Source organism: Dendroctonus ponderosae, unplaced genomic scaffold, assembly GCF_020466585.1.
Source record: "Dendroctonus ponderosae isolate FM_Combo_2020 unplaced genomic scaffold, Dpon_F_20191213v2 Dpon_F_20191213_1, whole genome shotgun sequence".
NCBI lineage: Eukaryota > Metazoa > Arthropoda > Insecta > Coleoptera > Curculionidae > Dendroctonus > Dendroctonus ponderosae.
This window is the reverse complement of record NW_026017110.1, coordinates 15,359,436-15,382,446: the sequence shown is the minus strand read 5'-3', so window position 1 is coordinate 15,382,446 and position 23,011 is coordinate 15,359,436. Positions and strand designations below refer to the sequence as shown.

Here is a 23,011-nt window from a genome sequence, read left to right as displayed (position 1 = left end):
CAGGTTTTGTGTCGTTCGATAACCAAACTAGTGCCCAAACTGCAATTCAAGCTATGAACGGCTTTCAAATCGGCATGAAGCGTCTTAAAGTCCAACTGAAAAGACCTAAGGATACCAGCAGACCATACTAACAGATAGAAAATACGGCCGCCTTCGGCAAAGAACCTTAAACCGCCATAGTATACTAGTTACCTACAGTTAGTATATACGTATCAAAAATGCGTACTTGGTTGTTTACCCCAAGATATTTAATCATTGATTACGCGGAATAGGGAAATAATTGTTGATTGTTGCAAATCCATTTTAACACAATTGGATAGTTTTACAATGCTCAATTCGAAAACTGAACTTTGCGTAAGAGCGTTTTAGATCTATTGAATTAAATAGAGCAAGGGAAAGCTTTAGACTTTAATGTACAATAACACAATCAGCAAAACTTATTCCACGGTGATAGTCTTAAAAGCCTTGAGGTATTACGCCCCGAGCAAAAATTTGAGGTAACAGCATAATGACTCAAATAATAATGACCTCCATTTGGTTTGACAGCTTAACACAAAGAACCATACCCATTTTTAACCAAGCCTTGACTCAATCCGAATTATATGCCTAGATTTAGTAATTAGAAATAGTATATAATTGTGGTGGCTTGCTGCAATAGTTATTTTAGTTGCCGATGGCGGTTTTTCACTTCTACCCAGAGCAATTCCACTTGTAAATAACAAAGGCCAAAGTTTCGACAATAAGCTGCGGCCGATACTGATACATTTCTTTAAATTCTCAATTAATTGGGGAATTGATTTCAAAATGGCCGGAGATAATTTCGTAAGATACTCGTAAGTTAGTAGGTCAAAATTACTTTTATTCAAAAATTTGTGTACTTTACATATGCACAAGTTTTTTTGGCAGTTCTTCAGCAGCAATTATTTTTATATTAATTGATAAAATACAATTATTTTAAGTACCTATATAACTATTGTTTCGCTCTATTCAACTTTACTCCCTGAAATGTTGATAAAATCAACTAAAGCAAAAAATCTGACACCATTCAAAACAAATAATTCCATTAAAGGGAAATATTATTGGTAGTGAAGAAAACTTCTTCTACCGCTAAGGTAGAAGTACTTCCTAAAAGCGCATAAGTAGGTAGATACAAACGGTTTCCACAAAATAGATGGTTTTATTGAATGAAAGAATCACTAAGAGTTGCTTGACGTTATTTTATGTTCAATTGCTAGAAAAACCGACAAAAGCTGCTTCAACGAACATTTCCTGTTGAAGTAGTTCAAGGTTTCAATATTTTGATTTATTTTGCACTTTAAAAAATTACAACAACAATGGCACATCTTTCATAAGTTCATGATACATGTTTTTTAAAGCTTTAGCCTAAAATTGCTTCAGATTTTGCCTCTTAATTTTGTTCAGTGTAGGCGACACCGTAAACAATCAATCAAAATATTAAAAAAAAATTATCTACAGGATTATTTCACTACATATTTGTGGTTTGATTATTTCAGACACTTTATAATGAGGTAGACCTTCTGTTATCCTGTTTAGAACGGAAAAACAGTTACAAAATATATAAGATTCCAGGTTCCAACAAACAGGAAAGAAAGCGACAAAATATTTCCCAAAAATTAAGCACTTAAAATTCGTCTGTGCAAGAAATGAAAACACTCCGCATAGCAAGTTTTGAGAAATCACCGTACTAAAAAAGGATTTAAAAAACACAAAGGAGGGGCAATTAAGGCTTTTCCAAACAGGGCAACGTACCTAAATAGAATCAACAGTCAAAAAACCATACTCCAATACTCTTTTTTGTAGAAAAGTTTACCACCAATAAAAACTGCCTCGGGAAACCTACAAATAGTTGCAGGGAAAAATGAAAAAGACATAAAATTAGAATTATTGACATTTTGCTTTCACGCATATCTAATGAAAACGTTAGGCTGTTATAGGTACCACACGTTAATAACATTTCAAGCACCGCAAATTTAAGAAATTTAGTTCAGCATGTTTTTTTCAAGAAAACAATAAATAATCTTATTTTTTCTAAAAAATCTAAATGTTGACGATACGTGTACCAAAGTACTAGAAATACTTTAAAAATTCAAATAGGTACATAAAAATTATACCTTAAAATGAAGAAAATTATGTACATTTAATGGATCGTGTATAGTAATCTATTGGATTATAACAGAAACGATTTGGTACGTTTGTATTCGAACGTACTTGTAAATTACGGAACAAATGGATTTAAAAAACAAAATATCATACTGATGAAGTTAAAATAATTTTTCACAGCTGAAATAGGACGAATCAAGAAAACCAGAAAAATGTTAATGGTTTTTGGGATTATTGTTATTTCGTTTTAAAAATCTGCATAACTGAATCGTATTATATCTACCAGTAAAACTTACTAGAAATTGGAAAAGTTTCCCCTTAAATGTGCATTAGTTTGTACTTAGTTTACACTTTCTAAAGCATGTGTAATTTAGGGCCCAACGCGTAACTCACAAAAAGCACAATTTTCCATCTAAAGCATTTTTCTGACATGCACTCACAAAAAAAATCTTTAAATGTTAAGCTGTCAAACTATTCGAGAAATTCCAAATGGGCTGTGAATACTAAACAAATCAGTGTTGATTGTACAGGCCGTTTTGTATTCTCGTACAGTGTGTAATAATTGCTATTTTGAATACTACGCTAATATGTTTATAAGTATTATAAATGTGTGTGTTATTGTAACAAAGCCAAATTGAAAAAGTATATATTGTTTGTTATGCTGATGCCTCCATTTCGTCCGTTGCCAAAAAATATTGTTAGCCTAGTACGCATATTCTGTGATCCAGATCGCAGACCGCTCGGGGTAAATTTGTTATTAACGATCGTATAAAGGTTTAATTTAAGATGCCGTCGGCACAAAGTTTAATCCAAGAAATGCAAGAAAATAGTATAAAATTTCTACTAAAGTTTTAAGCATAATCCTTAAAAAGTACCAACTATATATTAACCTGTAAATTTCTAGAAGTAGTTATACTTAGGTTAGTTAAAAATTGAGAAGTTACTTCTTTAAGGCTGAGTTTCCTCTAGGACTGGTTGACAACAATATTTGTATCATCACCCAAGAAAGACTATAACGTCCTCTTATTCCATCAGCTAAATACTACTATCGCTTGGTCAACATCCTAGATTGAACCCAGCCTTATCTAGTATTCGCCATCAATCGATTTTAGAACAATGCGTTCACAAGTTTATGAATTTTATCTAATTATAGGTTTATATTATATTGATGAATAATATCAAATGCCAGTTGAGCGTTTCCGCCAAAATAGATGTTGAAACCAACTTAGTTTACGCTTTGCAAGACTAGGCAACAGCTGCCCTGGCACGAGGCGAACTGTGGCAGTGATGAGATGGTATTTTATCGCAATCGAATCAGCATAAAAATAAATATTTATTTTTATCTTGATAATTGAGAACCGTATCCTGAAAATCTCCTGAGAAATTTAGTTGCGACGTAAATGAAAACTATCTATGAAATGTCTATCTGCTGTTACTGTACTAAAATATCACTTATAGAGCGGTAATCCAACGGTATAAGGAAACCTCGAAATGTCCATAAACAGAGTGAACTGAGACCGAGTGACAGAAGATTTAGCTTGCAGAACATTAGTCAAATGTTGCTTAATTTCCTTCACCAGTTTCAACTTTATGCAACAATTTCCCTACAATACCCACAGACCGAGTTTACATTCAATTTTCGCACCAAAACGTTCAATTCAAATTAAAATTGTAGAAAGCACATGATAGTTATAGAAATCAAACGATTGCGTCAAGTCATGTGTGGCTAAATTCTACTAATTTATCGCCGGTCATCTGCAGTTCACCCTGTATAGTTCAGGTAATGAAACTTTCCTGAACCAAGCGATTCTAATGCTGTTTTCTTGAAAAATTTACTGATAACTTTAGAAATTGTTGAAAATATGTTTATTCGTATAGCAAAGATCTCTAACGTGATGAAATATTACCTCAGACCTTCATATCTCGTCCAGGTAATTCACTAGTCAAATTATTCAGCCTCAAAGGGGGCGAGGATTAGTTAATAATTTAGAATTAATTTTAGTCCTAAGTCATATATATTTAGCAAACATACTATTTATTAAAATTAACATATTTAGAGATACGTATAATGTATTACTACAATGCATTTCATTTAATTTATTTTGATTTGTTTGTGTAAGTTGGCTGAGAAACCATGTGCAATATTTTGAACGACTGAAAAATCGTTAAAAAAGAATGTTTTAAATCGATTAATTCGCTTCGTTCAATTAATTCTTTTAGTCAGAATGCATTGGAGAAGTGCCAAGAAGCATATCATTTTTGTTTTAGTTCGCTAGTTAAAAAGTCAACGATAAAGTCTGGTACGAAACATAGTACCAATGCTGATTACCGACCTAAAAAGATTGCAAACTTTTGCCATTATTGAAAAAAAATGATTGCCAAAGTTGCGCCTGAAAACCAAATTTTATGTGGGCACGTGAGTGTGGCACGTTTATGAGTGGACAAACGATCACTACGAATAAACAATATGTTTTAGTCAGAAGATGTATTCAAATAACTGCAACTTTGACTTACACAGGTAGAAATTTCACGATGAGTTAATATCAGGCACTCCCAGAACCGGTTTCAAACCTATTAGTTCACAACAGTTGATTTGAGCCTCAAATAACACTCCTGAAACCTGAACTTGAACATCAAAATATTGCCAGAATTTTCTTGTTTTTTGTAAAATAATTGTTTCTTGTTCGAAACTCCATTTGCAAGTTTCTGGTAGAAAATTGAAGTCAAAAGATCGTTTATAGGTATGGCTACTGGTTAGGGATTTTTTATTCAATTGGAAAGTTTTGCAATCTTTTTAGAGTTCTCAAAAGTATAACAACAGTTTTATCCAATTCCGGAAAAGCATCTTCAGTCGCACGAATGTCTAAATGTAAATAAACGCAAACTCTAAATACGATAGATTAATGCCTACTTACCAGCTTTACTACTATTGTTGCAAGTTCTAAAAATCAACGTTACAAGACAATAACTTAACCCAGACGTATTTTTAAAACAAAAATCAATATGCTTTTAGAGCTTTATCCTGATCACCGATATTTAACAGCATGTCTTCTTTGAACCTCGTATTGATATTTTGAGAGTTATTTCGGGAGTTTTTGCGGTAAATAACAGTAAATAACTTCTTATCAAAATAATCTCTTGTGGTAAAAATAGAGGTTCTATCGATGCAATTGATTTTGCTATTTCTTCTGAAGCCATCAACAATGAACAATCCAGAAAGCGTTTGGTTACCTAAATTTGAGCACAGCTAAATGTAGAAATTTGAAAATTGTAAATATCGAGCTTTAGATATTTTTTTATGAAATACGTACATAATATATTAAATTTTGAGAATGCGATTTGCTGTTTACATAAGATAACGGTTTTTTCCATTCAGTATAACTAAATACAGTTTAGTATAGAAATGAAGGCAAAGGTATTATAGTACAAATGCCTGATGCAAGAAGAGCACAAAATACCGTACTACAGCGCACACCGGTGCTGAAAAGAAACAGGTTTCTTTTACGTTAGATAGCCAAATAAATTAAGGTAGCTTGTACATTTTAAGGTAAGGAGAGGCTTCAATTTAGGTAAACCAAATTGTATCGAAGCTTTCCCAGCTATTCAAGGAGCCAAACCAACGTTGGCAATCGTTTCGAATTTTCGCTAAGTTAAAAATTTGCATTATCAGGCGATTAGGTGTAAACAAACTACAAGAGGGTAGCATTAAACAGTTATAACTCGAAACATGGCCTATAGTTGTCCAACCATGTAAAATATTAATTTAAAAAATATATCCTAATTGAAACATGTTCTCTACCCACTTGTAAAAAATCCGTTTTATAAATGCGATCGTGATTTAAAGGATACAGGGTATGTTTTGCAATTATTTATTGTAAAAGGATCATCATTTACGGAGACGGTCACTGAATCTCGACGTCTCCCGAAAATCTTCGACACACCAAGTCCGCCAAACATTAAGGGCCCTCGTTGTGTGTTTATATGTATACTATGATATTTAAAGCATCGTTTCACTTGTACAAACCTAGTTCGTGCCATTCATTTCATCGTTTAGATAGCTGCTGTGTTTTATATGTAGAAAACTATTTTCCGTGCGTTTTAAGCCACTGATAGCTTTTAACTTACACAGTGCTAGGAATTCATTCTCTAAATAAATTTAGTTGGCAATATTTTCAAAAACTTCATCAGACCCATAATGTGGAGTTAGTCAGTATGTGTTTGCATCCCTTGAAACCAGCGTACATTTACATTAGAGTACAACAAAAATATCTTCGTTTCGCCGACATGGAATATCAAAATAAACCAAATCACCTACTTAAGTATACATATAAATAATCTCATCTCATTAATGTACATATAATATTTGTCGGGGTCTGTCACTTCTACGAAATCGAGAACAAACTAAGTTTTGGTCTTGAACATTTCGAACTGTAACTTCCGCTGTAAAAGTTCCGTTCTCTTCAAGTATTTAGTATTAATCTAGCCCCAAATCCGCTTTTAAACTCACGTCGTTCACGAGTCCCAAGCTAAGGAAACAAAATTAACCCTGCCATCTTTCATATATCGTCTTTAAGGATTTATATGGAACCATTATTTTTAGCTATTTAGTAGAATTTTAGACATTAGGTTTTAGAACTAGAACTTATTTATATTACTTACTATAGAGAAAGTATGGCATCTAAATTTAGGTGGGAGAAAAAGTGTTAATTGCCGAGGATTTTTTTTTAGCGATATTGGTGATCGAATTTATTAGTACTTTGGGAATAAAACTTTGCTGTTCGAGAGGAACTAATTACAATTCCAATACAAAACAGCATTAAGTTTTTTACATTGCAAAGTATAAATAGAGTTTTTCCTCGCTTTACTTATCAGCAACTTTTTAATTTCCAAAGTACGAACTTGTGAACCTGACAATAGATCTTTGTTCTTATGTCAGTAGTAATTCAATTCACTTAAGCATTGCGGTACTCATGCTACCTTTTTTTTCTACTATTTGCGTATTCTAGTCAATTTTATTCTATTCTATATTCATCTAAATAAGTTTCCTAGTCCAGCCCAATATACACTGCTGGGACCAACTTTTACTTAATTTTTATTTGGCTTTTTTATCACCATTCTAGTCAGTATAATAGACATGCTCATAAAATGTTTCTTAACTGGGGTTACTGTTTGCTTCATATCACAATTTTTTAAGGTAGTCGAACTTGTACAATTTCTAAATGCTGTGCTATTTACCTATTTTACCTTTCTAGTCGCAAAGTACTTAAGACGTATATTTTTATATATAATTTTCTATTGTGTGTCCTGTATTTATATATTTATTTTATTTTAAGCAATTATTTATTAGTTTCAGCTAAAATTTGTTTTGTTATAGTATATTTTAGTAGGAAGCCAAAGTATTAAAATTTCAGCTGAAACGTTTGTTCGCTTAACTTGTTAATTTGTGGCAAGTTATCATTTTGCCTTTTTACAGTATTATCGAGATCGTGAGTACCCATAATATAATAAACTATTTTTTATGAAGGGCATAAAAAGGGCTTTTTAAAGACAACCGCAGTTCCATTTGTGACAGAGTATATTGTTATTAAAATTATCCGTGTTCTAAGCACGAATGATATAGGAAATATTTTTTTGTTTGATTTTTTAAACTTTCAATTGTTATAAAAGTTCACACAAATTGTGATACTTAATTGATTTGTTATGAGTCGATGACTGTTAATAATCATGTTGACAAACTCTCGGCCAAATGGAAACCTTTCTCTCATAATAAGCCCTTTCGAAAAGGTGTACAGCCATACTTTGTTGCATGACTTTTATTACATTTTACTAAATTTATCTTAAAAAATTATAATTATTATGATTATTATTGTATTCTATTAAAGTAGAATAAAACAAAAATATAACATTTATAATCTGCTAACTTGTAATTCAGTACTGTAAAAACATATGATTAAATTTAGACAATGAATGCGTGACAACTTTCTAGCCATGTATGAAAATGATTATCAATATTTTTTTTACATTGTCAATTTTGCTGGTATTTCATATTTATATTAATGTTATAGAACAAAAAACCCATTACTTTTACATGTGTACCTTTAATCGATCCACTACTTCATAATGTAATGTTTAAGTACTATAATTTGAAAAGAAGGATTCGGAAAGTTAATGCCTAGTTTTTAGTCAGTAGGTATTCAATGATCCTAATCATTTAACTAGTTAAAAATGTTACTCTCGAGCCATATCAATGCCAAATGAAAGTAGATGTTTTTGAAATGTGAACATCTCTTAGTATAATTGTTATCAATAAATGTCCACAATTTGACCGAACGATTGTCTTAAGAGAGTTTACATGGAGTATGTTTTATGGTTGACGGCTAAAAATCAGGCACATAACTAAAACTTCCGTAATCAGCCAATTCCTTCCCATAATCTACACCACCTATCTACCAGGAAAGCTGAAAACTTCAAACTGTATTATTTATTATATTTATTACTATTACTAACTTTTTAACTCCCAAATGAGTTGAATCCAACTTTCTAGCAGGTATTATAAATTAAACGTACATGAATTTATTAATATTAATTAAAGCTAATGCCATTATGCCCGGCATTTAACTCATTTGGCCAGCTATTCAAGTTCATATAAAACTTTATAAAAGAATTATAAATGAATAAAGTTAATTATAACGCAGTGTTGAGTATTTTATTTTCATGCCGTGAGTGAAAAAATATATCAGTAAAACCTAACGGGGAGATTGATGCAATTTTTGGGGTTCAAGAAATATGTACCCACATTCTTACGAAGTACAGGCACGGCAAAATGTAGATGTTTTATACGGAATCAACGCTTAGAAAGTTTCTATAGTTGCAGGAATTATTCGACACAACTTTAGAGTGTAGTTATCTAGAGAATGAAAGTGGCATATTTGTGGAAGACAGCCTCAAACCGGTACTTTCTTACATATTTTTTGACGTTTTCATCAACTTCAATTGACTATGTTCTGTATCATAAAATATATCGGTGAGCCTTCGTTTCCAAATTTCATTTGGAAGATGTAAGAATTAACCGAATTTTCAGAGTATGATAAATATCAACTATATCAGTCACAAAATGATGTCGCTGAGAATAACCAAGACACAGAAAATAAATTAAATCTGATAAATCCACATTGTCCTATAGGGATTGTAAGGGATTATATTTCCAGTAATTTGCGAATTAGTGAAGATAATGAAGGTAAGATGAATAACGGGTGTTTTTGCTACTGTAGTTAACATTCATAATGGTTATCAAGTTTCAAACACAAAATTACTAAATGTTCCATAGTAAAATTTTGCAGTCTATCACTAAGAATAATTTTGTAAATAGAGGAAACTTCCCTCCACGCCTACACTTGTTATAGGACTTATAAGGTGCATATCCACAGAATAAAGATTATTATAATCTTTATTCTGTGGATATGCACAGGTTTGAACAATTTCTCCATTTAAAACAGAAGCCGAAGAAATATTTTTGTACTTCTGAAATCCTTCGTGTTTTGATAAAACCTCGTTTAGTTTTGTTTGTAAAGTTTGTCCAATTGGCCAGGGTCTTGCCAGGCCTGCAGTCAATAATTTTGTGAACCGAGTCAACCAATGGAATTTGTTGTTTTTCTAAACATTTAATGGTTTCACTTACAAACTTTAAATTACTTTTAGTAATAGCAAGATTACTGGTCAGTTCTCTGTTTCCTATAACAGCATGGCAATTTTGTCGGATATATAATTTTTTTTTAATTGATAAATATTTATCTCCTAAATCATTAACAATTTTTTTTCTTATGGTACAGGTTCAGGATGGTAAGAGTTTGTTAAGGTTTCATTTATAAATCTGAAAAATGTGTTGTTTGTCGCTTGTTTTTTTGAACAGATTAAATAACTTTTGGTCGGAACGTCTACATTTTAAGCATGCCAATAATTAGATTACACAAGTTTCTGTAGTTTCGTCTACAGTGCACCAAATACTATTGCTATCTACTAATGTCTTTTCTAAACTGAGCTTGAGAAACTTGAGAAAGTGTTTATTCAATTGTTAAGCGCAGAAAGGACAAAAAACATTTAAAAAATCTGCCAAATGAAGTGTTTTTGTACATTTTGTTCACATTAGTTAACAATCGAATATTGATTTTATTGCCTACAAAAAGTCTAATGCCTGGAAATGCGGACTCTAATACTGACTATATTAAATAATAACTACATTTTTAAAGATAATTTTGAGTTGTGCACAGAGAAAGCCATACTCTTAGATACAAAACAATGTCCTCCAACTATGACCGGTTTAGACGTTTTAAAAGATAAGGAAACATACTACATCATTCTGCTAAATAGGAATAATGGTAAGTAAAAAATATACCGCCGCCAATAAAATTAACAAATCGGTGCGAATATCCAACAGTAAGTTCGAAAAAGCTATACAAACATTCGCGAATGAGGTTCAACGATTAATTGAATTCGAAACAAAACCAACATTTTCAAATAGATTTGCAGGGTTTCCATATTTGTTTTAGTGTAACTTTGTCTATTTTACATTATCTTTTTATTCAAAAATATATACCAAGTGTAAAAATGGGGCTATCAATTCCGGAATCAAATTCCACATAGCAACCAATAGTTAAAAAGCATTAAAACTTCAAATAATTGTTGTCGGTTAGAAAGAAAAATATTTTCCGTTACTAAAGTGCCCCACCCTTCTGTCTAAATCCGACTATTTTTAGACACGAAATTATTTATGTGTTTTGCCTAGAATCATCAAAAGGTACCGACATATCGGCGTTCGTTTTTCAATTGTCGCTCGCTTTTGTAATGCCGAAAGTATTTAACTTGATAGACTTAGATCAAAGGAAAAATAATTGGCAACCAAACCGCCAAACCGAATTCTGTGAAATTTATTGGTTTCAAATGGAAAATATAGAAAAAATAAAAAAGTACGTTAGGAAAATGTTCTAACTCAGAGGAAGTTTTAGTAGAACTTGAAAATAAACCAAGTTTTCCGTTAAAATTTCTGGGTTTGCATTGTTCTATTACCGAAAAAGTTTAGGAAACCCTACTATCTTTATATGTATATGTATATATTTATTAAAGTGATAATAATTGTAAATGTACATACTTTTGAAATTATAAAGCTCGATATAGTAAAATAAGGTCTAAACTTTGAAAACATAAAATTGCATTCGTTTAAAGCAGAAAAAGTATAAATAATGAAGTAAAATGAGCAATGTATGTACATTTTTAAAGTAAACTCAACTGAAATAAAATGCTCGAAGAGAAAATCGTGGAGAAATCAAAGGCGAAAATATAAACGACTAAAACAAATCAATCAGCTAACAAAACTTTTTCAAATCAAAACGGGCACACCGAAAGAAAAATGTGAAATTATTCAGAAATCTTAAAGACAAAACAGCATTTCTTCCAATTAATTTCAGCTGATTTAAATAATAATTAATTTTTGATAAAAAATTCAATTTTAATTTAATGTAGATCAGCCATCAGCATCGGCCACTTTAACCCCTTTACTTAATCCAGGATCAAGGGAGTATTTAGAATTTATGGCACAACAGCAGAAAAAATTATCAATTACTAAAGTAAGATTTTATTAATCTACTAATAACTAAAAAGCATTATATTATGTGGATTGTACGTTCATTTGAATTGGATAAAAATGAAGATAATTTTCATATTTTAGAAAAAGCGGTCAAGCAAAGGATCAAGTATCGTTTCTTCGAATGCCGAATCGTGCTTAGCTCAAACTGGAAGTGAGATTTCCAGAAACGTTTTAAAATAATTCGACGAAGCAGGAAGCAATTATGATTAAGTAAATATATTTTCTGGCTTATTTGCCAAATGCAAAATGCAAAACTTAAGAATGCATAAATGTAGTTGTGTGTGGTCAACCAAATATAGATGTTTTATTTTCTATTGCGTTTATACTTGTGATTAATCAGCTAAATTTTGCAGAAGATTAAACTCCCATTTAGATTCGCAAACGGACGACGCAGCTGTGAGATGTGCTAATAAATAAAAAATTTTGGTAATGCTTCAAAATAAAGAATCTTCTAAGAATCCATTATTGCACAAATGCATTTAATGAATTACGCTACATACTTTCCATAAAAGAAATGTATTAAAATATGCAAAAATCCAAATATAATACATTTACTTACATTTGCGACGCCCCATTTTATTTCGCTGACTCTAGTCATCAAAGTGTCTTCATTGCTCCCAACAACGCCGCCTGAAATAAAAACAAATGTTTGCTCTTTTAAAACATCTCATGAGACGATTTTGGCACAAAAACAATGTTCCAAACAAGTGAAATTTATCTGATAAAAGAAATTGTTTTAGAAAATGGTTATCGGAAGACTTCTTTCAGGGAAATGGAACAGGAAAAACTTTCCATGTTTTCGTGTGCTTTTTATTTTATGAAATTAAAAGAACTTGTATTTTTTTACCGAAACAGCGGGTATCAAACGCTCAAGAATGAATGATAAATTTGCCAAAAATACAAAAACCAAATGAGGAAACAATCGGTAAATCAGCAAATAGAATTTTTTATACTAAAAGATTTAAATTTAAAGTTAAAGGTACTGTATAAGTTAAGTAAAAGCTAATTTTTTATAGTTTAAAAAGGCGTTATAAGAACTCCAGATTCAAACTTTTCATCGCCTCGATTATAGTCTAAGTATGACCAAACAGATGCAAATTCTCCTGCAGTATTTTCGATCTGGTTATAAAGAGCATAATAATAAAATAACTTAAAACTAGAGTTATCAAAACTAAACTGCTTCTGAGAGCCTGCTGCCTTAAACAAATACAGATAAATGTTTGTCTAGGTATTTGTTTTTTTTTTATTAATAGCTGTATTTCTAAAATTTTAATATCATACATAATCAATACCTACAGGGTTATTGATTGAACTTTGGCACCCCGTTTTTGCATCTAATTTGAAATTTAGAGACAAATGTTAAATACAAAAGTTGTAAATATTAACGTCTAGTTTATTTTAAGATAATACCAATTGATACCGGGTGTCTGAAATTCAAGTGGCAGACCAAACTTACTTTTTTTTAAATGCAATGCCGTAGTTTTTATTGCATATTCGAACTATTCGCACAATTCTATGCCCACTAGATACAAATGTTCTATAATGATTGTCAACTGTTTTTGAGTTAATAACCAATATTAATTGAACTCTGGTCATCCCGTTTTTTGCATCTGATTTGAAATTTTGCGAAAAATATTAAATAAGAAAGTTTTAGATATGATGTGTGGCGGTACAAACTTACATTTTTTTAAATGGATCTTTATATTTTATATGCTATACGCAGAATTCCAGTTCTCTTGGATATAAATGACACTTGAATTTGAGACACCCTGTATCATTTGGTAGTATCTTAAAATAAACTAGACTTTAGTATCTATAAGTTTTGTATTTAACATTTTTATCTAAATGTCAAATTGGATGCGAAAACAGGGTCGCCAAAGTTCAATCAATATTGGTTATTAACTCAAAAACAGTTGAAAATCATTATAGAATATTCATATCGAATAGGCCTAGAATTGTGCGAATAGTTCGAATATGCAATAAAAAGTACGGTATTCCATTTAAAAAAACGTAAGTTTGGTCTGCCACTTGAATTTGAGCAACCCTGTATCAATTGGAGTTATCTTAAAATAAACTAGACGTTAATATCTACAACTTTTGTATTTAACATTTGTCTCTAAATTTCTAATTATATGCAAAAACGGGGTCGCCAAAATTCAATCAATATTGGTTATTAACGCAAAAACTGTTGAAAATCATTATAGAACATTTATATCGAATAGGCCTAAAATTGTGCAAATAGTTTGAATATGCAATAAAACTACGGCATTCCATTTAAAAAAATGTAAGTTTGGTTTGCCACTTGAATTTGAGCAACCCTGTATCAATTGGAGTTATCTTAAAATAAACTAGACGTTAATATCTACAACTTTTGTATTTAACATTTGTCTCTAAATTTCTAATTATATGCAAAAACGGGGTCGCCAAAATTCAATCAATATTGGTTATTAACGCAAAAACTGTTGAAAATCATTATAGAACATTTATATCGACTATGCCTAAAATTGTGCAAATAGTTTGAATATGCAATAAAACTACGGCATTCCATTTAAAAAAATGTAAGTTTGGTTTGCCACTTGAATTTGAGACACCGTGTATCAATTGGAGTTATCTTAAAATAAACTAAACGTTAATATCTACAACTTTTGTATTTAACATTTGTCTCTAAATTTCTAATTATATGCAAAAACGGGGTGGCCAAAGTTCAATCAATAGCCCTGTACATTGTTCAACGTTTTGGAGTCAAAATCAATCCTCAGTTTTTAGATACAAATCCAAATTTATTTAAATAAAAGGAATTTTAATTATCCTCCGTCTGCGAGAGGCTTGAGAAATATCCGAGTTGCCAAACTGTTCGCAATATCCGATCCTGTTGAAGAATATTTTCCATTTTTTACCTTACTGAAGGCATGTGGGAACTGCGGGATTTTGATTTTTATTGTAATTTTACTACCGAATAAGAAATCTAGGAGTTTAAGTTAGATAAATACCATTTAGAGCCGAATTAGAATTTAATTTCTCTAAAAATTTGATCAATATACCACACCTGGAATCCTATTTATTATCACAACCTAGCAACAGAGCTGCAGGAAGTTCTAGAATATTCCCGATCGGAACCAACGCGTATAAATACGGCTCGAGAGCAACTTTTGTCATTCTGCTGAAATCAAGCTTATTGAAAAGATCTGACAATTTGTAAAGATTTCCTAACAAGTTAATTTAAAATGTCTTTTACATCACCAATGAATGTACCGCTGTCGCCACTGGTACCTCCAGTCTTGCTGAATAAGATGCACGAAATCCAGGTTGGTTTTGTTCATCCAAACGCCATGGGAGAGCAAGCAGTCCATTTTACCATGAGTCAGCCGTTCGTAGGCTTGCACGAAGTGAAGGTAGCCAAACCTTTGAACATGCGGTCCAAGGATACTTTCAATGCTAGTATCGATGTCCTGCAATTCAGTCCCGAAGAGATCATGGTAAAAGTCACCGTGGACAAGATGATTATAGTCGAAGGGAAACAAGAAGACAAACAGGATGAAAATGGCCTCATATCCAGACATTTCGTCAGGAAATATTTCCTGCCGGAACAGTTTGATGCCGAACAAATCCAATCTACGCTGTCTGATGATGGGATTCTGAACATCACTGCCCCCAAGAGGCTGGACATAAAGGAAGGAGAGTATAAAGAGATTCCGATAACTCTAGTAGGGGCAGTGAAGCACGTGAAAGGATGTGGACATTACCAAGCCCAGCCCCAAGAATGTAACCATGAGAAGTTACTAACCCAAACCAACCCAAACTAAGTAAGCTTTTTGTCGTGTGCTACATTCCAACTTTTTGATCTCTACTTGCCATATTCTGAAGTATTCGTTGTTAGTTTTGACTTAGTTACTTTACATTTGCCGTTGTATTTTATATTACACTGTTAAGTAATTTTCGGTTAACTTTTCTGTGTAATAGTTATGTACTAGTATTTTTAAGTGGTTTGTATGCCTGATTTAAATTCAAATAAACATCAAAAACGTACGATTTTTGCCTTGTTGATTGATAATGACCTCTGCTTCCCCAAATTTTACGACAAGGTGCGTTTATGTGTGGTATGTTACTTTTATAAAACGTTTTTTACCTGTTTTTTGCTTCATTTTCGAAAAAAAAGCCACAAACTGACGTTCACTTTAAATGAATCAATAAAACTAATGATATGTTTCATTGGTTTAAAAGGAAAGTCAAACACTTTTGGCGCAAGCGAATTAGCTTCCGCCGAATTAATTAATAATAATTGAATTATATACCTATTAATAATAATAATTTAATTTCATGTAATTTATTTTATTTTCTACTGCTTATACTTAATGTATTAATGAGAGCTAAAATATTGATATTAAAGTTCGAAATCATGTTAATCTCGACATTAACCGGTTAATCTCGAGAATAACGTGTTCCGTTGGTTAAGGTCCGAAATTTACGTTACTTAAATGGTATTCCTGATAGAAAATTAAAGTTTATTCAAAATGTATCTAATAATCAGTGGCGGCGCCAGCTTTATTTTCCGCTTGGGCGAAAGCCGGCGGAAAATTTTTTAAGATGGGCAGTAGATGTAAACTTCTGATTGTTCGGAAATCGAGATTTGGAAAAATTTCAAACATGATCCCCCGAGATTTGTTCAAAGTGGAAGTTTTCCTTACTCAAACAGCAAAAGAACGTGTAAAATATGAATACGTAAAGATTTTACAGCAAATAGAAGATTAAGCCGCTGTATAACATGTATGAAAACAGCCGCAAATTATCAGTTATCAGTGATTTTTGCTGAATTTTTATTTTAATTGGAAAAAGTGTTGGATATAATATATCTGCTTTACAAAATATTTTGTTTTCTTCTTTGGCCGAATATAAGGTATATGTAATTATTTTTAGTAATTTTTATTTAGCATACGTACCTACAAGCGTTGCAAAGATTCATTTTTAGTAAGCACTTATAACGACATGTTTTTGTCAAACAAGGAGCTAACAGAGTTTGACAATACCTTGAGTATCCCAATATGAATTTACAATACAAATATTATACGAGATTTTATCTACTTTCGTAGAATAACGAAATAAATGATACAAAAATATAATTCGCAACTGTGCACATTTCTTTTAACGTTATTATGTTGGAAACAAATGCTGAATGAAATTCGCTTCAACACTAGTATTGTAATAAAAACTATTATAAACAAATCTATTTTTTGAATTGAATAATTCCTTTTACTAAACGAAACTAGATTTAAAATATTTAAATTAGCAAATAACACTATAAACATTGAATAAAACTTAAATAAGGTAGATAGTAAAATAATTCAATAATGAAATAGTTATTCTCGCAGAACATTAGAAGAGGCATTCTTTTATTATGCTTAGCAGCAAACGAATCTATAATTAATTATAAATCTATTTTTTTGCAACATTTTTTCCAACAAACAAAACGCCCAATAGTCAATAAGCTTATCCTGATTCATAGTCGTTCTTAAATAATTTTTAATTCCCTTTAAAGTGCTGAAATATTTTTCACAATATCGTAATGGTCAACTAAAGAAATAAAGAAAAATTTAAAAAAAATGGATTAAATGTACTAAATCATATTTGTAAACCCAGCTTTTGTTTCTGCAGCACTTTTCCAGTTCTTGTAGCCTTCAGTAACAAAACTTAAACTGCTGCTTCGAAAAATCTATAAGGGAAAACGGAATACAGCATCTTTGAGAAAGCTGTATTTAATCCAAGTATACATGATATAATAACTGAACTAAACTACAAAGGTCACAACCATACTGTTTTTTTTTTAGGAAAACTTGTCCGGCTATCTTGAAAGTTCACGTATTCACGATATGGACAAGTCAATGAAATCAATGACTTCTTTTTCCTCTATATGAGAATAGTTGGTTCTTGTCCTAGCAGGAAGCAAGTACCCATATTTAGATTAGAAAATTATTTATTATATTAAGTTCTTAAAAATTTACTTTTCAATTCTAGAACAACTGGGAATGTTTTCACGTTCACTATCATTATTATGAAAAGTGGATGACCGAGACAAATTTTCGTTGGGCGTTCGCCCAACCTCGCCCACTCCTAGCGCCGCCACTGCTAATAATACATTCAACAGGAACAAGCCCAAATGGCTGTATTCGGCTTGATCAGATAATATTGAACTATCTGAATTTCTTTTGACTTTAACATTACATTTGTTTTAAACTCTAGATTAACCGGTTAATGTTGAGATTAGCCAAGTTTTAAGTTTAACCGTAACAGATATACGGTACAGGATTATTATCTTGCGGGTCATGGCTTGCCTGTACCATATAATTTTTTTAAATATTATTTAACACACAGTGCGGCTCGTTCATCATCGATGCATTTCTGCAGAGACGCTTAACTTAAATAAAAAACACAAAAAAAAACTTTAAACCTGAGATAATTAAATAATTACTTCTAAATTAATTAAAATTGTATTCCCGTTAACGTAAAACGTATTTTTATTTCTTTTTAGCAAAGGTTTTAACGCTATTGCATTATTTAGGAATTGCATTTTTGCAATACTAAATATTCAGATAGAATTACATTATCTGAAAGAAATATTTTAAATAAAAAAATGTTAGTGAACTACATTGAAAAAACGAAAGCGTCTCAAAAATTATATAAAAACGTGTAGCTTCAAATTCGTGACTAATGTAAAAATATACTTTTGCATATACTTATACCTAAATGCAAAAGATACAGTCGACACAAAGCATTGTCTTTCCTTTTTGTACAATTGAACAAATGTGTAGGAACATGAAACTTATAATTCTCAATGTTTTCTTCTCGTCTTCGATACCTTTGTAAGAAACAAAAACTTCTTCTTCTCTCGTCTTCCTTTCTCTCGATCAATCAACCTTTTAATTTAAATATTCCATTTATGTTGTACTTACCCAAAAAAATTCATTAATGTACTACCTAGGGATTGTTTGAAACAATATATAATTTTTTGTTATATTTTATTTTGTATAATAAAGTTAAAAAACATGCGAATAACATAGGATGTATAAAGTTAAAAAGCGCCAAGTGTTAAAAACTCTACAAAAAACACCAAATAATGTGGAATATAGCTATGGGTATAACATAGAACAAATCACCGTAGAAGAATGCAAATAAAGTTCGTCTTAACAAATAATACAGCTTAGCAAAAGGAGAATTAGACATTTTGAGTAAAATTAGTGCTAAGCTGTTTCGATTCAAGAAATTGAAACTATTTTTTTAATCATAGAGTTGGTACAGTAGCTATAAATCATTTTCTAGTTAAATTTTCATACCTACGGTGAGACAATATAAAATTTGCTCTCAATCTTAGCAGCAAGTAAATATTTGAAATAATTACTAAATTAGTTAGTTATCAAGCCTGGGCTAGCTGCAAACGATGGGCTATTCGTCTCTTCATTTCACAGTATCTGAAACCAAACCAAAAAGTGTTTTGAAACCCAAATATTTGTAATAAAATTTAACTTACTTTTCCTTGATTTTAGCCACTTCCTTCTCTTCTTGGTAGTAGTACTGGTTAAGTATAGCACGACATTCAGTTACCGACAGATTTAAAAACTGTGCCACCTCACTGCTCACTTCAGGAGTAGTGTGACCATCCATCAGGAATAGTTTAGCGACATCTTCATGGGGGCCCAAGAGTACCCGTGCCAATAGAGGATATTCGTCATCTTTTAACCGTCTTTGTTCTGCCAAAAATGCAATTTTTATAGAAAATTGTAAATAATAGGCAAAAGAATCATATAGAAGAATGCCACATACCACCACTATCCCTCACAATAAACAATGCAAAATTATTCCAGTCGCTTTCGACTTTATATTTTTCCAGCATTAGCTTGATAATTTCTTGAGTGTTAACCATCGACGTGACCCATACGCTCATTTGACTGCCATGGGGTGGGGTGAAGATGCTAGTTTCTCTGTCGTAAAAATGCCCATTAATTGAGCACCGTCTTTTCACCTGGACGAAACATATTTTTCATTCGTAACTAATTATTAATCTCGTTTTTATTGAAAAGTACCTTGCTTCTTGACAGACGCTTTCCAGGTCGACGCCTGATGGCTGTAGAACCGGTCTTCTGTGGTCTTCTTAGTACCACTTCTTCGTTTTGTTCTGAAACGGTAGTGACGTCTGCACTTGTAACGCTCATTCGATCAAATTCGGGAGACTGAGCGTCTCGAAGTCTTTCGAGACAATCAGGACCTGACATAGATCTGAAAAAAAGTATTAAAAAAATATCAATATCCAGAAACTATTACAAACTACTAAACAGTAAATTATTACAATAAATGTTTGCTTTGTGGTCTTGCCATGCTAGACAAAAGGTTTGAAATCTTTGTATACGGAGTCCAAATAATATATCTTGCAACTCTATGATTTTTAAGTCTAATTTAAAGCCGTTCAATCAAGATATTTTCAATGGTTATTTTGAACGGTTATCATCATCAATAAATTCAATATATTTTAACTTTTGGATTTTTTTACAGTAAGTAACTTACCTATTCAGATTATTGCTATTTAATACCCAAGTATCGTCCTTGCTGAAGGAGTTAGTTAAGAGAGGTATTTGGTCTTCACTAATGCTATTATCACTAGTTACACCATTAATCAGTGGTGCTCTAAGAGTACTTGAGTCTTCTGTTATTGTCACTGTTTCTGCAGTAGAATTATTTTTAACTTGCTCTGGTGTACTAAAAATAACAGCATTGATTAATTATGAATCAAAATGAAGCCAAGAGGTTTTCTTCATTTAAAGGGGCATATCTTCTCTTTCGAGTGATATTCTGGGCAGGCTTGAGAGATTTTTGGTTTTTCCTTGACAAGTTTTTTTTAAATCCGTCTATCTATACCAACGGCCTACAGCTTCCCTTTAGTTAACAAAAGGTGAAATGCTTACTCAGATTTGCTACTAGTCGAGTCACTTTCAATGCTAAATGGTGATGGTGGCGGCATTGGCATAGTTTGATACAATTTTTCACCTTCATCCACTTTCCTTTCTACTTGTAAAAGATCATCCAACTCGTCCCATTCCATGTTTTTCACATCTAACTTTGAAGGAAGCGTAACACTTTTGGACATGGCGTTACGCGGTGAACTGGGATTGCTATCCGATATACTTGAATCTATGGAGTCTGAACCGCTCTCTATACCTGCAATTTGTATTATACAAAATACATGAAGCAGTACTTTCAACAGAATTTGGTAGATATTTCAGAAGGAACAAATCTGCAAAAACCTGACTACCTGTGTCTGATTTACTAATATCCAAAGTTGTAGTATTGGAACATGTTGATATGTCATTGAAACTGGTATCCCGTGAAATACTTTGTATATCTTCATCTGTGTCATATTCTGGACTGGAACTCACTCGACAAGAGTTCCGTTTTCTCACAGTTACAACTGTTCTCTGATCGTCATTTTCCTTCAAGTGTATCACACCCTGTACTCCCCAATGAATGCGTAATGAACCTTCCAGAATAAATCGACCGTTAACTTCCCGAGATCTTATTTCTCCACTTTTTCCTTCATAGAACTGATTATAAACCTTAAATAAAAATGAACAACATTACCACCGAATTGGTGATACATCTTTGAAATAGAACCTACTTTAATTTTTGACTCCAAGGTTGATCGTGGTAGAATTGGTTTATTTCCCAATTTTGGAGATTCTTTTTTCCCAAAACTTGTGTGAGATTCGACTCTAGTCCCATGGCCGAACAGCTGCGGCCCAAACAGCGCACCATAACAAGGCACATGGCAATAAGGTACTCCCTTATGTTCAGCATGCTGTCCAGGATTCAACCTTTTGCCACATTCTTCACATCGTAAACATTCTGGATGCCAGTTGTAACCGAGTGAATGTTTTCTTTCCGCTGAGGAAAATCGATATAAATATTTCCAGTAAATAAATTAATAAGATGACTAGCAAGAAAGTAATAGAATTGAAAAATATTAAGAATTAATCCTCATAAGAAAAAGTATTCAGAATTGGTCCTAGAAAGCAAAAAATGTGTTTTTCCTTAAAGTTATGAACAAAATTTTAAATGGATTTCTTTACAATAAAAACGTCTCGTTGATGTTTACTATAGGCACAATGTATTGTGATACTATGAATTTTCTCTGGGTACAATAGTGAATGCTCGGCTGCTCGTTGTCCAGAATTTCATACTTTTATGGTTGCTGTCCAAAACAGTTTAAATCTTTTTAGTTGCAATAAGAACAAAGTTTCTATAAAGATAATCACTCAAGCTGCATTTTCAAAAGACAAGGTGCTTCTTAAAAAAACTGCAAACTGCTTATGTTAATTTAATTGCTTTGTGCTTGGCTTGCATTTATTATTATTATTATTAGTTGACTGTGAGTTAATTTCACAATTTCTTATGAACGGGCTTTCTTAGAGTATTTTTTAGGACATTTCAGTTTATTCATATTAAAATATTAAAAATTGACACTTTGATTTAGCACAGCAATAATATAAAATTTTACATGATGCAAGATTATTATATTAACGAAATATAAATTCAATATGGAACCTTGAAGAATAAAGGCTTAATTACAACAATTTAGTCAATAAAATTATTCACGTTTATCTAAAAATACATTGATTCTTTAGCAGATGTTTTCTAAAAGTAAAAAACCAAGCAACCACGTTAAAAGCAGTTAAAAATAATAGATTTTGAGAGTCTTTGAGGAAAGGCTGCAAGTTAAATCACATCACATGACTTTCTGCAAACATTAAAGTCTTTACTGAACTTAAGCTTGAGGCAGCTAAATGTCACGCCCTATTATTTTTATTAAAAAAAATACTGTAGTAGAAAACTCGAAAGAGAAGTTAGTTGAAAGAAATAAAAATAAATCAGTTTCGATATACTCTACCGAAATACACTGGTTTCTGGCACTTGTGACATTTCCACATAATAAATCAGATGAATGAAGTGTTTCGCTTGTTATAATAATAAAACCACGTAACTTCAGCAAACAAAGTTAATTAAAAGAACTACAAACATGTTAATAAATTATGTATACACAATAGCACAACAAAGACGTAAAGTAAGTTTTGACAAAACCAAAATGACATTACAAAAGAGCAACCACCAATACACAGAGTAGAGAGTTCTTTAGTATCGATATCATTGTCGTAGATATACAGGGTGATTATCCATCACAAAGTGATACATATGGACATATACAGTGTAGTA

The 23,011-nt window shown here is 31.8% G+C and overlaps 4 protein-coding genes across 15 annotated transcripts in view; 3 read left to right on the top strand and 1 right to left on the bottom strand.

Moving 5' to 3' along the window:
- Positions 1-8,815, top strand: part of LOC109541487 (CUGBP Elav-like family member 4) — a 350,630-nt gene extending 341,815 nt beyond the window's left edge. For all 12 annotated transcript variants that reach the window (XM_048661803.1, XM_048661829.1, XM_048661814.1 and 9 more), the window contains one exon: positions 4-8,815. In XM_048661803.1, the coding sequence (XP_048517760.1) occupies positions 4-131 (128 nt within the window). In that variant the 3' untranslated portion in view covers positions 132-8,815. The remainder of the gene's footprint in view (positions 1-3) is intronic.
- A 245-nt stretch (positions 8,816-9,060) lies between these two features.
- LOC125503492 lies at positions 9,061-12,075 on the top strand. The gene is made up of 5 exons (XM_048663948.1): positions 9,061-9,145; positions 9,203-9,358; positions 10,368-10,496; positions 11,638-11,741; positions 11,843-12,075. The coding sequence occupies exons 1-5, from the start codon at positions 9,121-9,123 to the stop codon at positions 11,939-11,941; spliced, it is 513 nt and encodes a 170-aa protein (XP_048519905.1). The 5' UTR covers positions 9,061-9,120; the 3' UTR covers positions 11,942-12,075.
- A 2,798-nt stretch (positions 12,076-14,873) lies between these two features.
- On the top strand, positions 14,874-15,787 carry LOC109541481 (heat shock protein 67B3). Its single transcript, XM_019910339.2, has one exon. It carries the CDS (start codon positions 14,986-14,988, stop codon positions 15,562-15,564), a length of 579 nt encoding a protein of 192 aa, XP_019765898.1. The 5' UTR covers positions 14,874-14,985; the 3' UTR covers positions 15,565-15,787.
- Positions 15,788-18,754: 2,967 nt separating this feature from the next.
- On the bottom strand, positions 18,755-22,880 carry LOC109538200 (ras association domain-containing protein 4). Its single transcript, XM_048663945.1, has 9 exons — positions 22,689-22,880; positions 21,420-21,685; positions 21,057-21,357; positions 20,710-20,962; positions 20,312-20,503; positions 19,834-20,026; positions 19,574-19,772; positions 19,281-19,500; positions 18,755-19,221 (listed from the first exon to the last, which is right to left on the bottom strand). The coding sequence occupies exons 1-9, from the start codon at positions 22,726-22,728 to the stop codon at positions 19,167-19,169; spliced, it is 1,719 nt and encodes a 572-aa protein (XP_048519902.1). The 5' UTR covers positions 22,729-22,880; the 3' UTR covers positions 18,755-19,166.
- Positions 22,881-23,011: the final 131 nt, after the last annotated feature.